Source organism: Solanum pennellii, chromosome 4 (assembly GCF_001406875.1).
Source record: "Solanum pennellii chromosome 4, SPENNV200".
Lineage (NCBI taxonomy): Eukaryota > Viridiplantae > Streptophyta > Magnoliopsida > Solanales > Solanaceae > Solanum > Solanum pennellii.
Window position 1 is genome coordinate 38,335,246 of NC_028640.1, and position 23,585 is coordinate 38,358,830.

The following is a 23,585-nucleotide window of genomic DNA, read 5'->3' on the forward strand; positions in this document are numbered from 1 at the left end:
GGGGGGGGGGGGGGGGGAGCTTTCAATGTTCTTTTAACACATAAATGCAGACTCTAAACGTCTGTGGCAGATTAAGACAGTTATGGTGCCATCACAGTGCAAGCAGGACCAGTTCATGACTATCTCTAAAAGAAAAGCAGGATCTATAACTTATATGTAATCAAGCTTAGTTGCTGATTAGATGGTGACAAGGACAGGTATATGGTATGAAGCTGAGCAGATTCCAGATTGTCCTTACCAGCTTTGGACTCTATAAAATTCTTATTATGACTTGGATATTTAGGTGCATGCAATTTGTCAATATTTTCAAGTGAAGGGGTAGTATTAGCTATATCTGGGGGTAAATTTAAATGTTAAGACTGAAAATTGTGAGGCTCCTGACTCAAAAAAGACAAAAAATGAAAAAAGAAAGCGGCACACTTTATTTTTCTATGAGCTGTAGATGAATAATGAGATAATTCAGAACTGTACTGCTTTGGTAGCTGATCGTTTACAAGTGATCACGAACTGTCCATCTCATTTACTCTCTCCTGAGCCACACTTAATTTTTTAATGAGCTTTCAAGAGCTATGAATTTAGTAAATCACTTTCTTCACCTGTAAGTGATAAGCTCTATATATGATTTGCATGATACATTCTTGGTTGAATTCCTTGATAGTTGTCATTAAGTGACCATTGATTTTTTCACTGTGGTTCTTTGTTTTGCTTATTTGCAGGCAGCCTGTGATGAAGGAGCTGAACAATGTGAAAGGGCTTTTATTCTTCAGTTGTTAAGCTCAGCCAGCTCAACCAGTAGCAGAGAGGTTTACTTATTGTTTCCCTGTTGTGTGTACAATTGGTCCTGTTTAGAGGGTAAAAAGCCCTGGTTTTAATTATTTGCTATATCTAATGTTTAAAGCTTATAGTAAAGTTATTTTTGTGTGAGATCATTTCTAACCTAAGGGCTCTAGTTGTCTGTATGTTGAATTTCCTCATTCATAAGAGAATATAATTGTTATTTCGATTTACTATGATTTGGTCATATACCTTTTCTTAAGAATCGGACCATTGCTGCAGAAAGAATAACTGTTCATCTACCCACAGGACTTCCTGGGTATGGTGGTTTTTGCCTGTATGATAGATTGCTAATTAGCGTTTATTTTGTTAGGGAAATAGAGCCATGGTCTTGTATGTAGTTCAGCAGCTGCACTGCTCTTATCTCCAGAAGGAAATTTTCTGTTGCTGAGCAAGTTCTACCTATATATTTCATTTGTTCTTGAAATGTTTCATAATCCTAAAGGGGGACAAGGACAGAATAACTAAACCTTAGTGTACTGTAGTATTGAAGTGAAGTTGGATTTTAATATGCCAAAGACACTTAGGATATGCTATGTGTATATAAATTTTCTTTCTTCATACCTTTTGTATTTTAAGCTTGTCAAAATTCAGGAATTTATTTATGCCCCGTCCCACTCACTTCTAGGCACAAAGAAAGGGAATTTTTTTTTACAAGTTTGGTTAGTGTTATTTGGTTTACAATGTATGTTTTAACATGTCTTGGTGTTTAACTTGAGTATCACGAGTGATTATTTTGAGATTATTCAATATTAGAACGGTTTCAGAATTAATGACTCATTGCAGGTTCTTAAACAATCGGCAACAGATTACATGAAAATGTTCGATACTTCACAACTTGTAAGTGACCAATTGTCTAAAATATTCATGTGCTTATAAGAAGTTTTGACTCCACAATATGGGTATATGTAGTGCAGTTAATTTAAAACTATCAACAGCAAATTGCCTTGATATCCTCATCTCTTCTTTTTTATTACTGGTGGTTACATATATATAACTTACCCTCTTTGGTCTCAATTTTCAACTTCGCAGTCTTTCCCACAGCGAGAGCAGTTGCAACAGCAGTATGGAAGTAAAGCTCTACCAGAAGAGTTTCAATGCTTGATTGGGAACAATTCTGTGAAAAATAGCATTCCAGACCCTGATGTACCTCGTGGCTGTGACAGCAATTCATTAGAGTAAGTTCCTCACTTTTATTTCTTGGTATTCTGTTTGGATTAACCCCCCCCCCCCATTTTTCTTAGTTTCCCCTTCACAGAACCACAGTTGGAGAAATTTGTCATCTGTCATCATATTAATCTTGCGTGGAGAACTCAGATCAGTCATTGCTTTCTTATTCTTGGACATTGTGTAATATTTAGCTTTGGGTAATTTCAGGTTTGATCTTCTCCCTGGATCTAAACCTAAAATTGGATCTGGGGATGTTGATGAGACTATAACTGGATTGTTATCAAATTTGTCATTCGAAGGATTAGGACCTCAATGGATAAGGCCTCATCCTCCCAGGCTTCCTGTATTGGATGGAGAGGTAAGGACTACATGTGCTTATGTCCAGGGAATAAGTTGATCAATTTCTGGAGTTCTGTTAGATATACCCTCATATTTGGTGCAGCTAGTCTGGCTAAACCCCGATTACAATTATGAGCTTCTATGGGATCATGGAATGTGTGCCGATACTAGCAGAGGAGCAGCAGTCAGGGATTTGATTGCAAAAGCTCTAAAAGGTCCACTTGTACCTGCTCAACAAGAGGTGCATATGCTTCCTATTGGATATTGTTAACTGCGGGCTTGTTTATGTTTTATATTATTTACATGAGGTGATTCACAAAATAAATGCTTTTTCCCTGATAAGTAAGTCAAGCATTGTCTTTTTTTCTTGGATTTCTGTGGCCATTCCTTGTGGATATTACCGTGCTTGACCTTTGTGAGAAAAACGTAGGGTTGCATACCAATGAGAAAAGTGACTAGGGGGAACTGGTTATCTGGAGAAGGTCAAGTTTTGCTTATTTGTACTTATTAGCCTCCTTGGTTTTATGGCTCTAAATTTCCACAAAAAAGAAGAAGAAAGATTTGGAGGTTCAACTACATACCTGGCTGAATGGCATTTAGACCATTTTTTTCCTTGAAGGATTTGGAGGTTCAACTACATACCTTGTTGAATGGTATCTAGACTTATTTTATTTTTGCAATTTGACCATGCCAACTATGAACATTGTCAACCCAGGGCAATATTAGATCAAAGCAGGATGGATGGTACTACTCTGTTTTTTTAATAACCAATGTAAATTTAATTTGATAAAAGCCTGGCACTATTTCTCTAAGGAAGTAGCGAAGTCTAATAGAGTTTACATACTCCATTCTACACCAGAGAGTAAAAAATGGAAGATAGCATTTATTTGCTGTAGGTCAAGGCCTATAATATCAAGAAAACATCTGGACAGGCAGGGGATGATACCACCTGATAGAAATCAGAAAGAAGCAGAAATTCCATTAAGAGAACAGTGTTTAATGCGAAAACTCTGGAATGGATTGCTCAGGTCTTGCGTGAAGCATCCCAGACAAAGGGGAATATGGTGAAGCGGTGGAAGAAGAAAATATGGTTTCTTAGAAGTGTTCTGCTTTAGGAACTATAGTTTATATTGTTGTCACATCAGTCTGAAAAATTTGAGAGGCAGAAGGAGGGTAGTTATTATTATTCCTGAGTTTCGTTTAACTCAGGGTGGATGAATATTGGGGAAAAAGGTTTGGGAGATGCATCAATAGTGCCCCAAAGGAATGTCGTAACTTTGGGGAACACTCCTTATGCTGAGATACTTGAGAGCAATGAATGGGCTAATAAAGAGTGTAAAGAATCTGCAGTAGAGAGGGTAATAAAGAAGGGGGATAGAATATGCATTAGTTGCAGCCCAAAGGAGTGTGGCGAAGTGTTAAAGAGGAGCTTGGTGGGTATCTTTGAGGCTAGAATTGGTGAGACACCAACTCTATCAGAAATCAGAAGATGACTCTTATAACACTTATAGATTGAGGAAGCAAACACATGGGTTGAACATGAGATGGGAAATGGATACTGTTCGAGTTTGAAAAGCCCAACTTGAAAAAGCCCCAAAATAATAAGATTTGCAGACTACAATACCTAGTTATGGTAGCAATTTTTTTAGTCTTTTTATGGTTCAAATAAATAGATCGGGCAAGTATAAGAATGCCAAACCATTCAAAGCTATGATACCACTTGATAATTACACTGTTAGACTTTAACTTAGATGTTAGAAAGGGAAGAATTGATTCTTGAATGATAAGAACACAAGCTCCAGTATTTGATATTTGAAACCTTGTTAAATATTAAAAGCAGCAGTGATTCAGTTAAGAAGATGAAGAATAAGAGGGAAGGAGCACAAACAAGGAATCTTACCATTAAAGAAATGCAAGCTATGGTTCAAGGTAGAACAAAAAGGGCAAAACCCTAAAGAGAATCTCAAAGGGTAAGCTACTATTATTAATATTAATATTAATTCAAAGTTGGATAATGAAGAAGAAAGCTCCCCTTTATATTATAGCTTAGAAGAGGCGGCTGCCATCCCCTTGAATTTATCAATGGGTATAGTCATACTAAATTTAATATGCTAGTAAATCGCTAGGTGCAGGAAAGATCCTATTTTGATTGACATATTTGAAGTGTTTTAAGCCAAAATAGCTTTTAAGCACTTTTTTAGTGTTTGGGTAAATTAAAAGTGCTTGAAGAAGCTGCACAAATTTTAGATTTTATAGGCTCTTTGTAATCTATTAGCCTTTTTGTTTTTTTCTCTTGTTGGAAACCAATTTTTGGAGGTCTCCAACATATCCTTAATGCTGATGAATACAATATTATCTATGTCAAAACAAAACAAAAAGTGCTTGAAACCACTTGATTTTAAGCTAAAATGATTAAAAAAAAAGGAGGCAAAAGCCGTAAGTTAGGATTTCTTACTTGTTACTTTTGCTTATAAGCGAAAAGCTAATCCAAACAGGCTATAAGACTGCCATCACTTTGCTGAATACGCTTTAAAGTGATCTAACTAAAGTAAATAAGGTGGTATTTTCGGGGTGGGGTGGGGTTTTGGGGGGGGGGGTATTTGGAATTTTAGTGGGCCCTATCTTACATCCTTTGGTTTTCAATATGGTCACCTAATAGTTGCAACAGTTGGAATCATTCAGGCTTTTATCTCTTCTTCCACCATAAGACACTATTTTTTGAGAATGGTAACTGCTAAACTATATAGCTGCAGGTATGCTGCATCAAAGAATGTAGTTTCCCTTCAAAAGTATTACAACTTACATCTAGATCTCCTATTTGTTACTTTGCTTACAAATAGTCTAAAACATCAAAAATATCTTCAGCTATCAAGTCCTATTTAATTCAATAATAGCAAGGAGCTAAACAATTCATCTTAAGTTTCTGAATTTTGCTCTGCTTATCCACAAATCATCTCTCATTTCTCTCTCCATATTGACCACTAGCTACATGCTGGGACAATCTTCCATCTTTCCTCCTTTTTTATTGCATCACCATCTCTGTTCCAACAATAAAGGATTTATTGTTGGAAGCTCTTTTTTTTCACGTGTCAATGCTATTTTTTTAGCTAGAAATAAAGAGAAGTAGTTCACCTTGTGAGACACTTCCACTCTTCATATCATCTTCCATGGTCACCCTTCCTCCTGATTGTTTGAGAAGTTTAGATCCTTATATGCAGAGTTGACACTGAATGCCCCTTTGTTGATAAGTAGTTGAATTGTGACTATTCTTTCTATTTCCAATTTAAACGTCCTCTAAGGTGTAGCTACTATTCTTTCCATTTCCCAATTCAAATGTCCTCTAAGGTGTAGGTTTAATCCTTGTCTTGTTCACATGTCAACCACAGTATCTTGTTTTTGTTGGCATAGGATGTAAAGATCTGGGTAGAGCTGTTTCAAGGGTTCATGTCCAATCCATGTATTATTCAAAAATGAATTCTTCAGGCCATTTCCAACATTAAACTAGATTGGGTTAAAACTAGTGGCTAAAAGTTCCTGGGATATCCAAACACTACAACCTTATCATGTGTTCACAACATTTGTTGTCCATTTATTCTCCATTCTATACTGGGTAATGATGACCTCCTTCCGTAGAAAATTGTCGGTTGTTGCCAGTTTCCATTACCATTTCATCATCATACTTTTGTTCTTCATCTTCACGTCTCTAATGCACACACCTTCTTCTTTCTTGCTCATTGTGAGCTCCTCCCCCTTGGCTTCACTTCTTCTTGTCTTCATTACCCTTTCAGTAGAAGTTCCTCATTAGAGCATCAGTCCTTTAATACTAGATCAAGTCTTATGATATTACTAGGTTAATTATGGTGCAGAAACTTGGTATGATTGGGTTGAGCGCAGTCGGAATTAATGAGGTCAGTTAAACTAGCTTTAAAAGTCCTAAAGTAGTTGGTTTCAGTATTTTGTTGAAGCTTCAAAGGAACATATGGAACTACTTAGGACAGTGTTATTAAAAGCGCAGGCTTCGTCGCTTAGATCAAGAAGCAAAGCAAAGCGAAGCTGTATCACTTTTTGGCAGTGAAGCAAAGCTATGGTAAAAAGCAAGCGCTTCAGTCCCAGAAGCGAGAACTGAGACTTCAGTAAAAGTGAGAGAAAGCTCGCTTTTCTGCTTAAGCTAGGTTGACAGTAGCTAGGTTATCTTTATTTCGTAAAAACACTTTGCGCCTTCTTTCCAAACATTTCCCTCTATTTCACTTCTCTTGTTGTGACACTCTTTCAAGCGATGACAAGTTCAATTGTTCATATCTTCTTCTTTTCTCTGGTTACAGTTTTTTTTTTTTTTTAAATTGCAGTCTCTAATTTGCCCTGTTTCGCAATATAATCTTCTGTATCTTTTTTCTCTCAGTTTTGCAATTCTTTTCTCTGCTTTGTATTGCTTTCTCTGTTATGCTTCGTTTTGGTCCATATTCTGCAATTTTCCCTCTACTTTTGTAATGTTTTTTACTGTCCAGTCTTTGTTTTCCCTGTTCCTTTTTTTTTTTATGTAAGAATTAAAAAATTTGCCAAATATGTTATTTCCATTGAGTTCTTGGTTATTTATATTACATATTTGATATTTTTTGTTTTGTACTAAATAGTGCTTTAGTTGAAAAAAGTGAGCGCTTCGCTTCCCACTTCCCACTTTGGTGAAGCGAACTCTTGTCGCTTTTTTCCCGCTTTTTCTCCACCACACTGAGTTAGGATAGTTAAAATAGCTTTATGCCTTCTTCTCCCAGTGCCATTCTTCCGACAGAACATCACCTCCTTCTCACATCTTGTCATTATTATCCAAGAAACGCCAAAACCATCTAACGATATCGCACCATAACCTGGATGCCTTTGGCCTCTTGGTTACACTTATTAATCTTATAATAAAGAATTTTGTGCTTTGTCCTCTATTTGGAAGAAGGATCTAGGCACAACTCAACCTCAAAAGTATAGCTCGTGAGGTGAGGGCACCAAGACTGAACACTACCCCATTTTGCAGACTGGTTCGACCGGCATTCTATCCCGGTGAACAATGTTCCACTGATTACGTGGGGATTTGCCTTTTCTGTTGATTCCTGCGGATTGTCACCCAATGCCATAAGAAAGGAAACAACAATTCATTCCTTCAACCAACGTGGGACATTGGCCATTACCAAAATGTGAGACACTAACCAATACCATCCTCAAAAGCCTTCAAAGTTAGCATTCAAATGCTGGCTTAATATATGATTTTCAAAGTCAACATGATGTCTCCATCTCCATTAGGCGTGTGTGTCTGAAACACGTGATTGACCTTGTCCTCTGACCATGCCAGTAATGGACCTTTTGCATATCTCAATGAGAATTTCCTCTAAGCAATTCTTCGTTTCATAGGCGTAGCTCTCCATTTAACGAGCAGTGGTCCCTTGAATTTGTTTTGCCCGTGATACCAAATCAATTTCACTATTTGTCTCTCCTCTCGTTTAAGTAGGTCAATTTAAGATTTTAGCCTCTTTGTAAGAGATGACAAAAACTAGAATTGCTACAAAGCTGAATAAGTTTATATTTTGTGAGTTGAGGTTCATTTTGTACAAGGTCCTATAACTGAAATTCTCCAACTTCACTTCATATTTAGTCACCTTCTTAGACCAGCCTTCATGTGTGGCTGCCTTAGGCCTATTATTCTTGTGGACCATGTCCCGGTGTGCTCATTACCTTTGCTGAGTCCTTGACATTTTCTTGTCTTCCATGTATATACTTGTCACTTAAATGGCTATTTGAATTTTAGGAACTTACCAAAGGCATGTGCTATCTCCTTGTCTGTAGCAATTGTATTACCATGTAATTCATCTCCAATGACTCTTTTATCCTCAATTCAAAGATGTATAACATTGGCTTGAGGAGGAATGCCAATTTTCTGGCTAGTCTATGTTTTTATGTTCATTGTTGTGTTGGTCTCTGTCTAGAGAGAAACTATATCCAGCTCGTCAATTTTTTTCCCGATGACCATCGTTTCTGGGCCAGATTTTGTGCACCTCGTCTTACTTCGAGCTAACAACTTACAGAAATCTCATATTTACTCAAACGAGTCCATCAAAGATGGTTACAACCTAGTTGCTTTGTCCATTTCCACTGTCAACTGTTCTCGCTGCTTGTCGCCTATAGTATTTTCTCTGGAATGCAACACAACATGAATAATTTTATCCATGCTCGTTCGGTTTAATTGTAAATTGAGAGGCACCTGACCATCAACAACATACACTGTTTCAATATCATATACTTGCGGGACCTCCTCTCTTAATGCTTAAATTAATATCTGCAATTGTCCCGATTTAAAACAGCTCCTAAGTTACATGTTTTCCTATTCAAGTACTTTTACCTGACGGAATGACTTAATACACCTCTCTGATGCTTAGCCATGCTTATGTGGTCGTGATGATTTTGATGTGGCCAAAGTTGGTGTTAATCACTCTTATGAAGTGCTCGCTATGATTGTTGCAACTAAAAAAAATATTATAATGGAGAATCTTTTTATAGTGTGCTAGACATCATATTAACCTATTAGTATTAAAGGTCACTATTTACCATTCTAAATTCAGTTTTTAAGTAGCTGGACATATATAGGAAAACAGTTTGTCGGGTAGGAAACATTAAGTCACAAATTTCATTTGGAAAAATGATCCGATGTTACAAATTTCACTTGGTAAATTGGTCCAAAGTCACTTGACTAAATTCTCAAGGTGGATTGGGTATTAGTAATTTGAAGTCCCACAATAATATCATGCTTATAAAATGGTTGTGGAGATACCAGCGGGAAAAGCCTGACTTTTGCAAGTCATCAATGCTAAATATGGAGTTCACAATCACTGGTGTCGAAAAAAATCACAATCCATTGTGATGTTCGTCCTTGGAAAATTATTAGCAAGCATTAGAAGTGAATCTTTTCAGAATTACTTATAATGTTTGGAATGGCTCCCTTGGTAAATTCTGGGAGGATTAATGGCTTGGGAAATCCTTACAGATGGATATATTTCCTGATCTATCTCAAATTTCCTGCAATCTAGACTTCACTATTGCTCAAAACTCCCTTCAGGGGGAATTTGCAAGATTGAGAAATCGGTGAATTACTAACCCTCCTTGCTTCTCTTGAAGGTTGCAACCTAGAAGAACTATATCTAGATAGGGAAAGATCACAATCAGAGTAGCCTAAAACCACATTCATGCATAGAATGGGTAGAGGATGGCCTCAGAAGCATGCGTGTGGGGACTAGATTACCTATCAAGATAATTACTTTACCTGGATAGCATGAGATTGTGCATGTTCGACACAAGATAACCTTGGTAGTAGAAACTTTCAGCTTGTTAACAGATGTTGCACTTGCCTGTTAAGCTCCGAGAGTATAGTAACCTTTTCCTTCACTGCACAGTTGCAACAAACCTTTGGAGCTCTTTTCCATTCAGTTTTTGGACCGAGTTGGATTACTCCAAAACTATCAAAGACGCTTCAGAGTGCTAGTGTTTCTGGAGAATTGATAAGGCCATCAAAAGGATATTATCCGACTGAGGAATCACAGATGTTTTAATGGAATCTCAACTTCTACATACTCCTTGAAAGCTAGGTGTTTAGTTAGCATCTTTTGTTGGAACATCATAACCCTTGTAAATAGTACTGGTGATCTTTTTGGACTTCATTAGCTCTTTGGTCTTAATATAGTTTTCTTACGTAGCGAAGCTAACTACTACAGATCGTTTATACTTATTGCATCTTCTTCATGCCTTTTTTAATGAAACCATCTTACTTCATAAAAATAACATGAAAATCAGAATAAAATAGAGATGATGAGGAAAAGACAAAGAATGAAAGAAAAAAGGCAAACTGTCTTTCCCAGCTTCTTCCCCCCTCCCTTCTGTTGGGTCATCACCAATTGGTTGATTGTTGCTCGCTGAACTCTCATTTCTTTGTGATGTCATTTTATTGCCTCAGTTCTCCACCAAAGCTAACTGTTTTTGTTCTCTAGTTGAACTTGACTAAAGGCAAAGTCACCGACTGAACGAACCAATTTACTGCCTTGTTTGGGTCAGATCTTGATGTTGTGAGTTAGGGATTTGGATCATGCCTAATGTCATGCAACTTCGTTTTGGGGACTGATGCTTGTCCGAATGGGTCATCATTGATTCCAATACAATATTTTGGATGCAATGCTTTCAATACATTTGCAAATTGGAAAAAGATAATTGTAGTGACTTTTTTGATGAGTGTACTAGAAGAGAGCAGTTTTAGCCACTCAATAGTTGTTACATAAACTGAAAATCTTTGTCATCTTTTTTTCTACATTGTGAAGTTGCCTCTGATATTTGGTGCATACTCATGTGCATTTTTGGCCTAAAAATAGGCCACTCAATCAGTTAGGAAAGCATATATGTGCTGGTATTTGTGGAGTTGATAAATCCATCAAGACTATCTGGAGAATGATACCGACTTGCATTTCCTTTGGAGTATTTGAACATTAAAGGAACAGGAGACGTTTTGATGGTGTGTCTACTCTTGTGGCTCTTAAAAGGCTAAATGTATTGCTAGTTTATTTTGATGGTCTAGATTGTACTCAGTTAATAGTCTTGATCAGTTTCTGGACTTATTAGCTCCCTAGCTTTGGGCATAGTCAAATTTTGTTGTATAAAAGCCAAGAACTTTTTTGAAACCGTCAAATGACATATCCTTTTTTTTTTAAATTAAGCCAAGAACTCTTTTTTAAGCTTCAATGACATATCTTGTGGCTCTTTAAAGGTTAAATGTAGTGCTAGTTTATTTTTACGGTCTAGATTGTACTCAGTTAATAGTCCAGATCAGTTTCTGGACTTATTAGCTCCCTAGCTTTTGGCATAGTCAAAATTTTGTCGTATAAAAGCCAAGAACTATTTTGAGAGCTTCAATGGCATATCCTTTTTTTTATTAACCAAGAACTTTTCTATAAGCTTCAATGACATCTTGTGGTTCTTTAAAGGATATATTGCTAGTTTACTTTGATGGTCTAGATTGTACTCAGTTAATAGTCCAGATCAGTTTCTGGACTTATTAGCTCCCTAGCTTTGGGCATAGTGAGCTTTTGTTGTATAAAAGCCAACAACTTTTTGTAAGCTTCAATGACATCCTTTTTTTTATTTTTTATTAAGGTAACATTCAATGACATATCTTGTCACAACTCAATCTTCTTGATGCTTTTTTCTGTTGAAGTCACTTCATCAAAAATACAAAAAGAACGAAAGCAGTGAATGACATTGCGATGAAGGGAAGATGAAGCAACTTGAGCTTTGAAGAAATCTATCCTTTAGATCTAAAAAAGGTTTGGATAAAGGGGAATATAGATGTTGGTGGGTGGTGCTGGCCATTGTAAAAGAAAGGAAAGGAGATGAAGGTGTGGGTGTAGTGTTTGTGACATTTTTAATATAGTTGTGAAAATAATAGAGGAAGTCTATTTTCTGGATAAGTTTTAAGTTCCTTCTAACGCTAGATAAAGTATGTTAGAATAGGATTAATAATCCTTTACGAATTGGCCCCTAGGTTAACTATGGTATATTAGTGGAGAAGTGTAGGGGGCACACTCATCATCCCCGAGTTTTGAAGGTTGTTTACTCAAAATGTCTGCTCCAGACGGATTTCTCGGTTAGCAAAAAAAGGGATCAATCTTCTACTGACTTTGTAGCTAATGAAGTTCACCTCCTTGCAACTTATTTGTACTTGTGAGCGGATTTAAGCATGCAACTAAAACTTTTAAGACAATTTGTGGAGTAAGCCTAGAACGTTTATTAACTCCTGGAAAATCCTATAAATTCCATGTGGAACAACCATATAGCTTAACATCCTTGGGGAGTGACATTGTCATTTATTTTTACTTTGTATGATATTAGCCTAAGATGAACTTAAATGGAGCAACATTGTTGGTGAGGATTCATGTAGCTGACCCCACTTTGTTTGCAATTGAGGTGTAATTGTTGACAGTACATGGTGAAGTTATGAGTGAGAATGAGCTTACAAATTGTCTTCTTTGATATCGTGCGGAAGAATTTGGGCCACCATCCAAAAACTTTTAAAGTACTTAGGAAGTCCTATATACCACACGGGACAATGATATAACTCAATATTATCATATAACCGCCTGTGATATCTTCTCAGTGATATTGTTGAATTTGTGACCAACAATGAAAGGTTTTCCTTTATGCTCTCCGACTGAAATCTAGGCTCACTTTTCATGTTGCCTTATTCTAACCCTAGTTTACCATGTTTGGTTAGAAACGGATGTACTTTGCCGTGTATTTGCTGTTGTTGTTTGGCAGTCGTTCACTGCTTGAATCAATTTTCTTGATAGAATGAAGAAGCTCTGCACCCAGCTGGTCAGATAGTATTCTTTCAGATCTTTTCATTACATGGAAGCTGTTCATTCCTTGTTCAAAGTAATTCTTTATGGGAAGTTTTGGTTTAGCATAGGAAGTTCTTTGTTTTTGTTATGACTATCAAGAGAGTAATGATCGTGCAAAAGCTCATTAGGTGCAGAATTCTTTTTCATGCACATTTGTTGAGACTTGTATTGCATCCATTAGACATTTTTTGAAATTGTTTCTTGTTCTCTTGACCAGCAAGTACTATTGGAGTTGGCGAATGATCCAAAACTTGTCTACCATTGTGGGTTGACACCAAGGAAACTGCCAGTATGAACTCTGCAACCTTAAATGTATTGTGAGTAACTAATAACTAGGGCTTGTGCTTGATTCTGAAGAATTATGTATATTTTTCAGGAACTTGTGGAGAACAATCCTGTTATTGCAGTTGAAGTCCTGGTTAAACTGGTGAATTCACCAGAGATTGCAGAGTATGCCTTTGTTCCTTGTTCCCTTGTTCATTGATTTGCATACCTGATACCCTTTTGATCACGATTTCAGAGCCATATACTAGTTCATATATTATAAGTGTCAATTGGGTGGTTTATTCGAACTTTTTGTTGGAAGTTACAGAGCTAGCATTCTGTATTTTATTTGGATATGCGAGCACCAAACTTCACATGTTCTGAGATTCTGCAGTTTATTTGTGGTTGCAGATATTTTACAGTTCTTGTTAATATGGAGATGAGTCTTCATTCTATGGAAGTTGTTAACAGGCTCACTCAAGCAGTTGAATTGCCAACTGAATTCATACATATGTACATCACCAATTGTATATCTTCCTGCGAGAACATCAAGGTCCTCTATCTGCTTAACTTCTTCCTTATTAATTGAACCTTCACTTAATTTATTTGACTGGCAATCGTTAGGTCATTTAGAGTGTGATTCAATCAAACTCTACACTGACCATGAGTTGCTTGGGTCACCATGCTATTCTTGAGTTAGTTTCTCAACCATATTGTGCATATCAGTTTCAGATTGGTGTTTTAGTAGACAAAACTTGGTATTTATATAGGTTATTTTCAGACTTTCTTTATAATAAAACATGTTTAAGGGGTGAAATACTGCCAATGTGGGTAAACTGTGTAAGCTACTGCAACTATCCTGCTTCTGAAGATTGTAATGACCTTTGTGTCTCATTCTGTTTCGATCATGTAGTTATTTTTGTTATAGCTGGTGAAGAAGTGAAGTCAGTGAACTGATGTTTAATATCATAGCAAAAGGGATGTGAATCTGTTTTACTCTATTCTTCTCTGTCATATTAGTTGGTGGCAGTGGCTCTAGTGTATGCATGGGAGATGTAAGAGGGGAAGAGAGACATGATCTCATTGCCTCTGTTCAGATTTCAGTTTACCTACATATATTTCTTCTAATGTAGGAAGGAGAGGACCCATGACATACACACATTGATTTCCTTTTACTAGCATGATTAGCGTTCCTAGAATCTATGATGTTATTCTTATTGTTTGTGTTATTTCATATTTCTTTTCCAAAAATTTCAGGATAGATATATGCAAAACAGACTAGTAAGACTGGTCTGTGTTTTCCTACAGAGCTTGATCCGGAATAAGATCATCAATGGTAAGTGTCTATTATTATTACTTTAGTGATATAATAAATAGATAGAAAAACTGCATATTTGCATACAGTGTATGTTGAGTAGTTTGAGAACTCAACTCTGGGGCGTGAGCGCCAATCTATTGATGGGGTTGCAACAGAGGATGACTGGGATAATAATTGTGAGAGGCTAGTTGCATCAAACCAGCCTATAGGACACGTTTAGTGTGATGGATAAGAAAGATATACTGCTGGGATAAATTTTTAGTACCCCGTAATACTTTGGTTGGTTACAAAGCTTCGGATAACTTATCCCAGGATTAATAATTGGATAAGTTGTTTGTTTACAATTATATCCTCCGTAAGTGTAAAAGATATGAAAAGTGATGTACAGAAAGGGTTTCAAGGGGTAGTTTTGTCATTTTAACTCTTCTATCCCGGAGCAAGTTATTCCAGGATTAATAATTGGTACTTGGATAACTTATCCCAGGATTAAGGATTAATAGTTAGTCGTGGGATAAAATAGTTAAAATGACAAATACCCCCTCAAATCCTTTTTGTACGTTACTTTTCACATCTTTTACATTTTGGAGGATATTTTTGTAAACAAACAACTTATTCTTAGAAATTATACAATGCATATTATTTTTAATACAACAAACGAAACATTACTGTGAAATTAAACATTTACTGTGAAATTATTCCATCATAACTTGTGTTGAAACCAAACGATACCTTTTAATGTTTGCTTGTCTCACTGAATTGTGGTCCATGATACACGTTAATGCTTGGGTGAGCACTTAATTTGTGTTGTTTGTTGCAGTCCAAGATCTGTTCATTGAAGTACAAGCATTTTGCATTGAGTTCTCAAGGATTAGAGAGGCTGCTGGTCTGTTTAGGCTTCTGAAGACATTGGAGTAGATTGTGTGATTCACCCCATACCTTGGATAAAGAAAGTTTTCTTTGATGTGATGTAGCATGTGTACATGTGTTTTGATTTGTGATTCCAAGTAGTTAGCACCCAATTGTGGGTCATTGTATCCTTGGTTCAGCAAATTTATCGTTATAAAGTTTATTTTACAGTTAGCCATCCATTTATTTCTCCAAAGTCAAAAAATGGAAGGACGGTTTGATCATTGTCAAGTAGGAGAGATTTTGGTTGTGCACTCGGTTCCAATTCAATTAGAAAAAAAAAACTATAATAGAATGAAAGAGGCGATAGATGTTGGAAATCAAATTTAATGGCCAAAACTTGTGGAGCAAGTTGAGATTGCTGATATACCTCCAGGTCCAACAACATTTTATCAGTGTTATAGATTTTGGCCGGGTCCTTTTTGTGCTTACTCAACCTTGCTCTTCTTTTTTTTTTTTGGTTGTTTCGTTTATTTTTTTTGAATGACATTTTAAATATACAAAATAGGTCTATCCATCAATTTTAACTTCTACATAATTGGAGAAGACATATTAGCACCAGATTTTTACATCTAAATTTTGGGCAAAAATTTATTTTGTCCTTGGTCAATTCATTTTTAGTTATTTTGATTATTTCGTTTTCTTGAAACTTTTCTTATTGACTGAGTCTACACGTCATTTGTATCATACTTGTTATCTACTAAGTCTACACGTCTTGTTCGAAAATGAATAAAATTAATGAAAGTTTTATTAGTTGACCTATGGATAAGTTCATTAGCTTCATGTAATGTTTGTGTTTTCTGCAGGTTCATTATTTTCAAAATATATCACCTAATACTTCCTTGTAGACAATGTTTCTTGTGTATGTCGTTCCTGTCTTTTGATGTGATTGTTCCGTCATAAACCAATACTGTCGTCGTGACCATTCTTAGAAGTGCTATATAGTTGGTCCCAACATTTGGAATTGTTTGACCTTGCATTTATATTTAAAAAGAAATAGATGTTGCATTGAAGATTATAGTAGAAGAAGGTAGGTGTTCACTTTCATGGGTACAAAGGTGACAAACATTTTTTAGTTGTTTTTGCAGCTATCGACTATGCATAATAGTTAGGTAGTCCCATTATTTCAGTAGGGGACAAAACAAGTTATCACTCGAATAGACATTTACTTTAAATACGAAATTGTGCTTGTCATGTTACGAATCTTTACTTATTTGCTCCGGACGACTAAATTCTACTACTTTATATTACATAGCATGTAAATGTGTTGATTTCCGACTCAAAACGTGTCATTGTATAAAACTATATCACTGGTAGTTTATTCTTAGATATCTTCTTCTCCCTATTAGGCAAGTAATTATAAGTTTGTAGTACAACTTATAATTTGTTTGGTGTATGTAGTAATTTGGGTTTTATTTAAACGTGTTCAAGTTGCTCTTCATTGGCTAACATCTCCGTGAAAGTTGTGTATCATCAAGTCAGGTTGTCTGATATCTCGAGACACTAACGTCACATAAGCCATCAATCAATTGATCATCTTTAAGGCATTGTCATTTACTGCAAAAAATTCTCCCTTCAACAATTATATGGTCCGTGCTAGATTCAGTTACAAGAACATTGTAATTAAATATATCACTATATTAATATCTATAAACGATGAAAAATTCATAATTTCAATGAAGGGATTCAACACGATTAACACGCAAATCAAGTCTGAATAGTGAAAGGTATTATGTATTCGAGAATGTAAATAGTCAATTATTCATTTGGAGATTTAGCAAATATGGTGTCATTTTGCAATTTCTCTAGGAGTTTCAAAACCATCAATGAATTTGTGCGTTGAAATGTCATGGTCATTGTGTGGTCTGTAAAAGACAATTTAACTTCTTTGGACACCAAAGAGTAGTCGTGGTTAACCCGATCTAATTGACCATTAGCAATGTAATAACTCTTATTTGGCTTCAACAAGTCCTTCCATGTTCGGATATACTTGTTAAAGTGAGTGTTGGTTGAATCTTTGTCCAATGGGTGATGTCATCATTAAAGTAAATATGAACTATAAGTAAGCATGTTAATGATATTACGTTTCGTCAATTAATATTATCATGATTCTTGTATGATATTACATAACCCCTATGAATAACTATAGTTCTCATCATTCAATCAGCGGAGTGTTTTGGTATCTTGTTAATCGACACAATCTATTTTGATAGTCTCATTTCAATCGTCTGGATGCTTAGAGGAATAGAGGGGAATGTGATTATCAATGTTAATTTCAGGTGTTTTGTATTGGTACAAGTCATATGTTGTAACCTGCGAGAAGTGGAAAATTAAGGATAGTCGAACGATATACATAGGATAAAATGAGATGGAAATGGTTGTGGCTTCCTGAACTCCTTCAGACAAATTACATTTAATGTACATATTAGTTTTCCAGCAACAGTTTCAGGTAGGATTTGTTCCAAAAGGATTATGTAACCATCTACTTCAATTTTTTTAAAATTTTTTTAACTGGACTATGTATTAGCTTTAGATGCAAACTAAGTTAAACAGAGATGGATTGTAAGGTGCAATATTACAATCAGTTGGACTATTAAATCACAGAGTATCAAAACTTTGATGAGGTGTGTGTCCTTAGAGGTTGTAATGTAAGTGTGTGTATAGAAGTAAATTGTATATAAAGTTGAGCTGTTAGTAAACCTTGATCATAATAAAGCAAACTCACTTGTGTTGAGGTCACTCATTAGCATTCTTTGATTTTTCACTAAGACATCATAATTTTTTATTTAATCACAACAACTTTTGTTATTCTGAAGCTGATGTTAAGTTTTGATGATTTAACAAGTTTCAAAAAGGCTCAGCCTCCTGGATTTGGGACTGGTGACAGGGAAAATGAATGAATAAACTCGATGTGAGGAATATTTTTTTATCGTTATCAAAAAGGGGAAAATGTTGTTTTTAGGTATTTTGGTGATCCTCACAAATGTTGGAATCTGATCCCTGGCAAAGTGCTCTCGTCCAGGTTCAAAATGGTGTACATTTGTAAAACTGTTTTGTCAGGTTGATTGGTGAAAAATGCAGCGTACTTCACCAATAAGACGGACGGACGAGGTTGTTTGTTTCCCTGGCCAAAACTCTTGTTGGTGATTGACATATACAACAATAAACAAATAACATTATTCATTCAACAAGAGAGAGATCTAGGAAGCCTTTTCAAGAAATCACGCATCAAAGAACACACTTCAAGAGACTTGGTTCCGGAAAGACTACATACGTGGAAAAGATGAAACGGCAGCTCTCAAAAAGCTGCCAACTCTGATATGGTTGGTGTTACGACCCGAGGGTACACCCCGAATGCAACACGACGTACTTGACTCCGAAGGGGTCTTATAAAAGCCTCATAGAATTTCATTGCATTCGATAAGAGAAACAATACAAAATTAAAACTTTATTTAAAACCATACAATCAAAATACTCATATAAAAATTTTGAAAAACACATGAAAAACACAGGGGAAGTCTATTGTCTTTGATGGCTATCTAAAAACAACATCTGGAACATAAGTAGGAACACACCCTTTACAATCAAAAAGTCTAAGAATAGTCTTTTACATGAAAAAAAAGAAACATCCAAACACTTGTCCTCGATCTATGAGGACACACCACTAAGTCTCGGAGAATCTCAAATCTAAGTCCTTGATCTTAGAGGAAACAACTCATTTGACGAAACCTACACCTATCGTAAAACACGAAGAAGATTGGTTAACACAATTAAGTGCTAAGTATGATAATTATGAAAAAACATGCTTAAAATAGACATTTTATTTCAAAGTCATACTATATGCCATTTCGAAAACACTTCATGAGCATAAACGTAAGTAACATATTATCCAAACATAACCAACTTACAATTCATTTATCCACATTAGAGATAAAATCAACGTGTAAACCATTACCTTTGCATTAATCCTTCACCTCAAGTAAACTTCAATGTGTACGTTGTGAAATGTATGGATAATGTTCCATACCACCACCCATACTAAAGTACCACATTAAGAGTACCAAAAGTGAATTTACCATTCAACCTTTCCATCTTTACAGAATACTAACACATAAGACATAAACCTTTCATAAGTCATATCATCACATAAGTACCATCATCTAAGACAACTCTAAGTCATACTTGTTCAATGTGGAAGTAGAATCCTATACTAAACTCATACTAAGTACACCTTTGAAGTCGCATAAGCAAGACACATTCATATATCATAAGTCATAACAAGGAAGTAACTCATAGTATAACATGTATCATTACTTTTAATCATATAAGAGTCAACATTAGAGGACTTTTATAGAGGGTTTTCATACAGTAGTCTTTTAGACTTAGAGAACTCACTGTGATCCTCTCAAAGCCTATGCTCTGATACCCAGTTTGTCACATCCGGGTTTAGCCCCTAGACGTAACCGGCGTCATCATCCTCTTTGAGTACTAAGACAAGCTTCTTAGTCTTAAATCATTGCATTCATCGATTAAAAATACGGAAGAATTTAAAACTTTTCAACTACATATAATCGGAGGTTTACATAGACCTCTACATACACATAATCATAATAATATCGAGTATACATAGACTCGTTCATATAACAAGATTACATAGTCTTTTACTTTTATTTCACACACTTATATAGTAAACAAATAGAGTCATAAATCCGTCTCATCTCATAAACCATCTAAACAAGGACAATAACATTGGGAATAGCCCTACATCAATAGAAGTAAGCCGCATATAGGCTTTATACAAATTTGTCTCAAATAGGAAATAGAGTCAATACAAAAGTTGTAGTAACTAAGTAACTTCTCAAAGAGAATATTGGCATCGTCCTCGGGAAAAATGAGGACCTACCACTTGGATGATAGAATATCCAAGTCTTCCTTCAAATCACCTCAAATTAACTTCAATGACCGGAATCTAAAACATTTGAGAAAAAGGGAGAAAATGGGGTTAGTACGCCACATGTACTAAGTATGAGACCATATGCACAAATACCAACAAAGTATGCTAGAAAGGGACATGTAATGAAATCATGTTATTTAAGCCAATCCTTTGAACATACTAAACAAATTAATTATACCATATGCAAGTCATCAGACTTAAACCCATAATCTCATATAAATCTATCATCAAGTAATAATATCACAAACGTGAATAAGAGTATACCATGTAAATAGCAAAGCAAGACAACCAACTATAATCCTTAAGAAGCCACAAGTGCAATGACCAAGCAAAGCCCCATAACCCTACTTAATCAGGTAACCCACCAAAGATCATAATTAGCAATTCACTTCACATAGCATAGTCTTCCATTTCATATATTATTCATTCTTTAACAATGACAACCAATTTCATATTCATAAGCATCTTATTTAATATATAAAGTCATTTACATTATATCGTCATTTATATATATAATATTAACTTCTCAAAGCTTCTATCAATGCAAACTAGTGCAAGGAATAGGTAGAGTCCCATACCCTACCTATGCTAAAGTCAAACCCCTCAAGTCACATCAATTAGTCTATACTTAATTCATTCATTTTAGTTTAGGGAACTCTTGCTTTAACCGACATAGTCTACATGAGCTAATGTGGAATGTGGTGTCATAAAACCTTACACCGATGGAAGGTGGTCTACCGTCCAAGGTAGAACCTAACATAAACGTAGCTATCTAGGTGGATCACTAGCAAGTATCCTATGGTGGCAACATAGTTTATAGAGCTTGGGGAATAAATCATGGAAATATCAACTCTACACCCTACCTTGGGTCATGAGGCTATCCACCCCGTGAGGACCGTAGTGAACCCTACCTTTCTTATGTAAGAAGGTGTCACCCCCTCACATACCAGCTCACTCGGTGCAAACCTAGGTCCCTTAATTTAAATGCCTTTAGTCTTGTTGTAATCATAACATAGTTTAGGTCATAGGGACTAACCCTTGTATATTCATTATCATAGATCAATAAGAATTGAATGAGAAATAGTCCTTTCATTAACAATTCATATAAGTGAGGTCAACCCTTTGCATATCACCTCTTAATAGGGTACATAATTACATGTTTTCATTCTTATGGCATGTACACCCTAAGCAACCTCACAACCAAAGAATAAGACATTTCAATTTAATCCTCATACCATCCTATCACTTTAAACAAGGTATACTTCAATACAACATCATAACTTGATGACAATTAACCATAATTAAAGTGAGAATTGGGATAGTAAAGACTTACCAACACTCCTCCATAGTTCATCATAAAGAGCCTTAGCATCAACCCATAGATTAAGCCAATTTGGGTCATCACACTAATGTATTTTAACAACCAACATGATAGTGAACTTAGAAGAGTCACTATACCATGATTCAATACTAAACCAAAGCTTGAAAACATATTATCTAAGTCTATCTTGTTAACCTAGATCAATACTCAAGAACTAGCATAAAGGACTTCAATTTATCACTATAGATTCATGATCAAAGTAATAACAACCATTAAGGATGATTTAACCAATAATAAAACCAATTACATAAAATCCAACATAATTCATATCAAGATTATGCCTAGGGTTAAGGGTTAAGGGTCATAATCTACAATCTAGACCAAACCATATCAATTCATCCTAACGAAGTTACAATACATGATAATATTCTCATTATAACCCAAACAAGACATGAACAACTCAATTCATAACATAAAATTCGTAATTGAATGAAACCCACATGGAAATCAACTTTTTGGAAAACCTTTGAAGGATCCCTTTGAGGAAAGAAGTATCAAAGGTGAATTAGATCCCATACCTTAATATTGGATGACCTTTTGATGGTGAATTCGTCCTTAACCAGCCCCCAATTCACCTCCCAAGCTAATCTCCAATGGTGCCTTCCAATAAAGAGAGAAAGTAGAGAGAAGGAACAGAGTTTATTGTGAGTGTTGTCCTTAGACTAATGAGGGTTGGGGGTATTTATATGAGGTATTAATTACTTAATTAGTATTCCTTTAATCCCCAATTTACCCCTAAACTTCTTAATTAATTAAATGAATTTAACTTAAAACGTGTAGGAATTTGAAGACCCCATCGACGATACCTCGATCGATGGACCGTTGGACCATCAACGGTCCGTGCTGCACATCCGTAAGTTTGGTCAAAGACTGGTGCAGGCAGGGTTTTTCTTCATTTTTTCTAAGTGTGGGATGACGGTGGCATCGACGCCCCGTCAAGCCACTGACGTCAACCCCCTTCCGTCGTGTGTAACATTAAATAGGTAAGCAAGAGCCTTCAAGATTCTTTCTAAGTGTGGGATGACGGTGGCCTCGACACCCCGCCAACCCCTTCGTCAAGGCACACTTCCAGGCAGTGTTGCATTGCAAGCTACAAGGATCCTCCTCAAGGGTTCTTGCTTGGTCCTTGGAGAGTCGTACCCGGATGTTTCAATCATGAAACATACTTCACAGGTGTTAAACCTATTTCTACCAACCTTCGTTCGATTCCGACTCTTTAAACTAGTCAAACAACCTAAGACACACTAGCCCTCTTATGAACAAATTTTCCGAACGTCATGGACGTTCTTGAATATTTTGGTTCTTAAACACCTTAACTGTTCTATTTACACTTAATTCGACTAAGAATAGTGATTAGACCTCATGTATCCTAGTTTATGTTTTACGACATGCCTAGGGATTTCGAAATGTTACAATGGCCATTGGTAAGGGCCTTTGAGTATTGTATTGGGTGATTTGGCTATAGCTTGGAGTTGTGATATTAGGACGGGGGTATATTGTCCTAACCTTATCTATATTGTGTAGCATATGTCTTAGGTTATAATGATGTTTGGTATGGTCCACTTAGGATGGCGGTGCTTATGTGTTATACTTGTGAATTATGTGGCCTCGTTGGCATTACTTTATGAATGGTGAAACAATGTGGCCTCGTCGGAATTACTTTATTTATTATGATATTGTCATGTTATAACTTGAATATGTGAGTATTGTGAAGGTCTTGATGACTTATGTGTATATGAGAAGTCTAAGCATGAATTCTTCTAGTTGATGATATGTGTCTCTAGTAGGCTATAGTGAAGTCATTATGTGTATTACTTGATGTTGAAGTCTGATGATTCTTGATGGATTATATAAGACTTGTAATAACTTATATTGATGATACTATAGTAGTGAAGAGGGTGACCTATAGATGACATTGGTTATTCCTATGTGCTTCTTGAATGATATGCTATATGTGATTTGGTGAAGTATGTGTGTCTTATTTTGGTAGACTTGTGTCCCATA

General features: G+C 35.9%; 1 protein-coding gene across 1 annotated transcript in view; it reads left to right on the forward strand.

Annotated features, from left to right (window-relative positions):
- LOC107018334 (CCR4-NOT transcription complex subunit 11) overlaps nt 1–15,571 on the forward strand; it is a 20,013-nt gene extending 4,442 nt beyond the window's left edge. The window contains exons 3-12 of the mRNA XM_015218796.2: nt 717–803; nt 1,621–1,674; nt 1,867–2,012; nt 2,212–2,362; nt 2,447–2,584; nt 12,976–13,047; nt 13,135–13,208; nt 13,434–13,575; nt 14,280–14,358; nt 15,158–15,571. Coding sequence (XP_015074282.1) covers nt 717–803; nt 1,621–1,674; nt 1,867–2,012; nt 2,212–2,362; nt 2,447–2,584; nt 12,976–13,047; nt 13,135–13,208; nt 13,434–13,575; nt 14,280–14,358; nt 15,158–15,255 — 1,041 coding nt within the window. The 3' untranslated portion in view covers nt 15,256–15,571. The remainder of the gene's footprint in view (nt 1–716; nt 804–1,620; nt 1,675–1,866; nt 2,013–2,211; nt 2,363–2,446; nt 2,585–12,975; nt 13,048–13,134; nt 13,209–13,433; nt 13,576–14,279; nt 14,359–15,157) is intronic.
- The last annotated feature ends 8,014 nt before the right edge of the window (nt 15,572–23,585 follow it).